Below are 6,441 nucleotides of genomic sequence, written 5' to 3'. Positions count from 1 at the left end.
TGGATCGACTGGATCATGTGTCATAATTATCACATCGATCGATTTGCTATTCGATTAAAAACCTTTATATTTATATTCAAGGATAAATTACGTCGTTAATGAGTGACTAAATCATTCTCGATATATGAAAATGTAATATTTTATTTAAATAAAAAAAAAAATTTTTAATCGTTAAAGAAATTTAGGAAATGTATTTTTTTTTAGTTAGAAAGTTTTTTTAAAAAAAAACTAGTGTTTTGTTGTTTTATTGTTTTATTAAATGATCATCTTTGTCACGTTCGTTTTTGATTTTTTTTTTAAATCACAAATTTTTTTATGAATAAAAGTTTAAAAACTAAATAAGAACCAAAATCCTAAATTCTTAATTAGAATATCACGTGACTTATAATCATTTAATACGTTACTCACGTTACTTTATATGATCCTTGCCATTTCCTTGGTGACAAAGAAGCGTGAAAATATTGTACATTTGCATCTTCAATCATTAAAAATATCAATCTATAATAATATTGCATATTTTCATCTTTTACTTTTACTCTGCTTAAATCGTTTCTTCACAAAAAGGAGAACAATAATTTAAAATGACGAAAATTCTTACGTAAGGGTCATTACCAACTTCAATAGTAATATCATAAAATTCATTATCTTTTATAATTTTGGTAAAAATTTATTATTATACATTATTAGTACTTTCAAGAAATAAAGTTGAACTGTTATTCAATTTCTTGATTTATTTTGTAAATTTCGGCTCCGAAAAATACAAAAACACCTGACCCTTATGATTATCAACTCCTTTTATGAATATGAATAGTTTTTCTTAATCTCTTCCCTACAAAAAAAGTCTATTTGTTATTTTTTTTCTGTAAAAGGCTCATATTTCTGGAACTAAAAACCTACCTTCATACTAATTTTTGAAAATTGCGAATAGCTGAGTTTATACTTATTTCCCGGTCAGCCTTCTAATTTTAGTTTAAAATAGTTAAAACTAGTGATCATATGTTAAATTTAATGAGTGACACGCTTCAGGAGATTACCCTAGGGGTTTTTTCCCAAAGGCAACTCACCATGAAATAAAATAATACTTATATCACGGAATCACGGAATTTATCGAATTATTTAAATGGATCCGTGACAGGCTCATTTTTTGCGGAGTTTTTACAGAAATAACGGATAAAATTTTTTATATGGTTTTTGTCTTTCTATACACTTTATTATTTTTTCTTTTATTCACGGAAGAAAGTTTTTGATACGATAAAAAATAAATTATTATGCAAAAAATAAATAGATTAAGTGAACTTCACAATCATTGAGCGATAAATGGATAAGGTCCTACTAACAATAATTACTGTCGAAAATACAATTTTAGAGTTATTATTTATTTTCCCTATTCCCTATCGTTAAATCATATACCAAATTTATTTATTTATAATCTTGCAGCGTATAATAAGAGCACTAATAAAATTTTATTAATCGACGACAATTTTAAACTTGAAAATTATGTAGAAATTAGTGACAATTATAAAAGATTTGTACATTATTTTCATGTCCATTTATTAAGAGAACCGGAATTGTTTCCATTCATTTTATAGTAAAGTTTTTACTATTATTAAACAGAAATATATTTATCAGTTCCGGTAGTGAAAACTCTGATGCAAAATGGATTTTACTGAGCGAAGTCACAACGAGGGGATAATTCAATTTACTTAATCAATTTTAATCAATTGCGTTACTAACAATACAGTTAAAGAAATTTATTATTAATTATCACCTTCAAAAATATATTTTATTTCATTCTTAATAAAAATTTTAGTAAAATAAAAATATACAATTTGTCTAAATAATAATAATACTTCAATTTATAACTTTCGTTAAGACTCATGTAAAAGTATATTATATAATATAAATAAATAATATATTTAACTAATAAGCAAACAATAGAATTTATTAAACAGAAAATCCCGTCCATAAATGGTAATTATTAAAAATAACAAAATATCATTAATTTCTAAGAAAAATATATCATGAAGAATATATATTACAGTACATTGATACCTTCAGTTTAATCATTAGAAATATTAATAAATCTTTACGATTTGAAATATTTCATATTCTTCTACAGAAAAAAAAGCTGGTTCTCTAATTTGTTTGTCATAACGTTTAGTATAATTAATAAAACTCTGATTGTAATTTTCTCCATATAAACAAATTTCACCTTTACCAAAAGATGGACCAAAAACAGGCTTATTTGCTATAGCATAATTTTTATCCTTTACTCGGCTTAAAATATATTTTTCAATATTTTCCTTATCCTTAAAAGAGAATATAAAACTATCTTCAGTAGCGCCAAATGTATAATCAGATTTCCATACGATCGGATTATATCCTCCAAGAATTTCGTTGCTATTTTTCACTTTAATAATTGTTATAGTATGAGATCGATTATCACAAATCTCATGGAATTTACTAGGCGAAAACCCATCACGAGATCCACGAAGAATCAACTTAAATTCATATGAATTTTTCATCTTGTCAGCGATTTCTAATTTATCAATCCATTTCGATATTAATTCAGCATGTTGGATTGTAATGATTTTTGAATCAATACTTTTTGAACTAGTCTCCTTGATTATTATCTTTGGTTCTGGGTTATTGCTTTGCTGATCCATAAAATGTTTAAATAAATTTTCACGCAAATCTTTTGGTATAATTTTTTTATATGGATATACTTTATCTAAATATTCTTTAGAAGTTAAATGAAAGAAATTAATAAAAGGAATAAATTGTTGTAAAGTATTTTTTAAAATATTAAAATCATCTTTTGAATAACTAGAAACATCTGAAGGAAGTTCAGGATTTTGAGCGATACCCCATTTAAGCACATGTTCCCAAACTTGAATAACATTCTTTTGAATATTATCATGTTGAATAAGAGAAATCACACATTTTTCTGAAAGTGAAATAAAGTTGACTGAATTAAAAATTTTTTCTGGTTTTTTAGATATTAATTCTGTACAAAAATCTTGTAATTTTAAGAAAGAATCATTCTCAAAACTTGTTTTATATATCAAGTTAAAATTTTGTTCCATCCAATTTTTTTTATTTTCGATTAAAAATGATTGTAATTGGGTTATTAATTCTTCAAAACTGAGTTCACTGGAAGCAACCAAAATTTTAATTATATCCGAAGTATCATATTCCTCTAAAGAAAGTCTTCCTCCATAAATATATCTAAAATGAAAATATTAAACGAAAAAAAAATTGAATATTTCCGTAAAATTTTAAATTATTTTTTTTTTTTTTAAAAAAAAAGTCAAGTTTTTACTCACCTTAAAATCATTTGAAAAATTTCCGGTGAAATATTTGGTAATTTAATATGTGTCAGACTTCCATCATTTTTATTTTTATTAGCGTTAGTGGATAAAATTCTTCGCAAATAAGGGGAACGATAATTTAATATGACCATATGAGCTCGAAAAATTTTTACGTAAGGATCATTACCAACTTCAATAGTAATATCATAAAATTCATTATCTTCTAAAATTTCAAGTAAATTTTCAGATAATTTTGGTAAAAATTTATTATCGTACATTATAACTGACATTTTTTTTTTCGACTTTCAAAGAAACGAAAGAAAATAAACAAAAATTTATTTGGTTAAGTTTCGGAAATATTGCAAATATTTATAAACTTTAAAACTTATTTGGTTAAGTTTCGGAAATATTTCAAATATTTCGGCCCGAGAAATTACCGAAATTCGACACTTAGATTAATCACGTGATATAATACGTGGGTACCGTAGTTTAAATATTCCCGATAGGATACTGTATTTGTATGGTGTAGAAATTTGGTATTTAAATTTTATTAGGCATTTCCCCTTTTAACTTTAAGTATAAAAGCAGTATCTCAAAGTTTTTATTTACTTTTGTGCACTTTTCTTTGTTTATCCGCGTAGTAAACTATCGATACAGTAAAAGACAAAAATATCTCCTCGACTCAAATTACTATCTTCACTGCATAAACGTCAGTTTTAATTAAAATTTCATCTTTATTTTTATATATATAAGAATCGTTACTATCCAAAAAAAAATTTTTTTTTTAATTTATTATCAGTTATAATTCCCTTCACCTTTTTTTAATATTTTTTGAAACATGATCACTACGACTTTCTCATCTTTAGGAATTTCTGATATCATTTCTCTCTTAATAGTTTTTTCAATTATTTACGTAACTCGTTTTTATTATCATTATTTTACTCGTCATAACCCTTTACCAGGCCCATTTCCACTTCCAATCGTTGGCAGCGCTTATCAACAAATTGGATATGGATTTAATGATTGGTTATTATCATTACAAAAAAAATATGGTGATATGTATGAAATAATTTTAGCAGGTCAACGTTTAATAGTATTATGTAAACCCGATTTAATTGAAAATATGATTTTACCTTCAACAAAGACTAAATATTCTATTAGACAACCTAATACGGAAGGATTCGTGGAATATGGATTTGATGGTGTAGGAATAGCATTTAATAATGATCATAAATCTTGGAAATATAATCGTCAATTTTTTACTCAAGCTTTATCAACTTCAAATCTTAATTATCAAGCTATTGAATGGACTAATGAATTATGGAATGAAATGGAATCTTATTGGAATAATCTTGGTGAAGATTATGAATTAAACCTTACAAAATGGATGCATAGATTTACAAATGAAATGATTTTTAGAATCTCTACTGGAGTAAAAAATGATGCTATCACTTGTTATTATAATATGTTAATTAGTAGTAACAATAATAAAAATCTTTTAAATGAAAAAGAAAATGAAAAATTAAAAAATTCTGAAAATTTTGTTGAATCACTCGAAACTTATATGGAAGGACTCATTTATTTTTACACTTTTAATAAATTTATTCGTAATAATTTTCCTTTTATTCGTGGAAAAGTTAAGAAATTATTGAAAAATAAAGATTACTTGTTTGATAGATTATATAACATTGTTAAAGAAAGAAGGATTGAAATTGAAAATACACCATTAGATCAACCACTTCGTCATGATATGTTGACGTCTTATATAACCGCGAATACACCACGTGATATCAACGTTTTGAAACAAGCCGACGCTGATTTATTAAGACCAATGACTGATAAAGAAATTTTTGGTAATATACTTTGGAGGGACTGATACCGTAAGTAAAATTATTTTATTTTATTCAAAAATATGTACTTTGAAATTTCTATCGTTTTTTTTTAAAAAAAAAATCTCATTTCTTTAAAAAAATATCATAGGCAGCGAATTTTATTTGCTTTATAATATATTCTCTTGAACATTATCCAGAAGTGAAGCAACGATTGAGACAAGAATTTGATAGAGTTTTCGAAAATGACTTAACAAGACCAATAACATATAAAGATCTTGATAAATTAGAATATTGCGATGCGGTTACCAAAGAAATAAATCGTCACTATCCTGTAGCTTTTTTTATTGGTCGTCTAAATACTCAAACTGATAAGGTTGGAGGATACGATTGGCCAGAAGGAACTAGATTTCAAATGCTGTTTTCCGCATTAATGAAACATAAAGATTATTGGACTGAACCTGAAAAGTTTGATCCTGATAGATTTTACAGAGTTGAAGAAAGTGATAAATATTTACTTGAAAAGAAAAAATTAAAAAATACTTTCCCAATATTTGGAGGAGGAATTAGAATTTGTCCTGGAAGAAAATTGGCAATCATAGAAATAAAATGTTTATTAATATTAATTTATAGAAAATATGATATTGAATTAGTTGATATGAATTCTCCATTAAAATATAGTTCTGATTTTATTAATGCTTGTACAGAATTAATGGTTAGGATTAAACCAAGAAAATTTTAAAAAGATGTATCAAATGTTTTTAAAATCAAATAAAGAAATTTATTACGTAATTTATCGGCGATATAGCGAACAGCAGTTATTGTATTACGTTTCGACATAATGGGATCATATGGATAAGTAAATATATAAGGGATGGATAATTACTACCTTATAATAAGGGATAGAATATACAATTATTACTATAACTAAGCTATTTTCTGGACTCGTTTAATTTTTTTGAACTATATATTCTCAATAAAATTTATTCGCTCATCGCTATATACTCAAGATTTTCTTTAAAATCATTATCTCTTGAATAATATTGTCAACATTTGCTATCATTGTAATTTTGAAATTCATTATTCTAATGTACTGTTTTCATTAATTTTAATATAATAACAGTCAAATAATTTAATTGATCACATTTTCATTAAAATTTTCCTCGTTATAAATTCCTTCATCTAATTTTTTTTTATAAATGTCCAAATAACTTTCCAAATTTGATGCTAGACACCATTCAATATGGGAAGTTAATAATATTATCATCATCGGCAAAATACTTTTGATAAATTACGTGTTG

General features: G+C 25.1%; 1 protein-coding gene across 1 annotated transcript; it reads left to right on the top strand.

Moving 5' to 3' along the window:
- Positions 1-5,142: 5,142 nt before the first annotated feature.
- On the top strand, positions 5,143-5,882 carry OCT59_001196 (uncharacterized protein; the record flags this gene model as incomplete). The annotated part of the gene is made up of 2 exons (XM_066139382.1): positions 5,143-5,164; positions 5,341-5,882. 2 exons carry the CDS (start codon positions 5,143-5,145, stop codon positions 5,880-5,882), a joined length of 564 nt encoding a protein of 187 aa, XP_065988791.1.
- Positions 5,883-6,441: the final 559 nt, after the last annotated feature.

Source organism: Rhizophagus irregularis, chromosome 1 (genome assembly GCF_026210795.1).
Source record: "Rhizophagus irregularis chromosome 1, complete sequence".
In the NCBI taxonomy this organism is placed as follows: domain Eukaryota; kingdom Fungi; phylum Glomeromycota; class Glomeromycetes; order Glomerales; family Glomeraceae; genus Rhizophagus; species Rhizophagus irregularis.
Note: the sequence above shows the minus strand (reverse complement) of the source record. Positions and strands in the feature narration are given on the sequence as shown.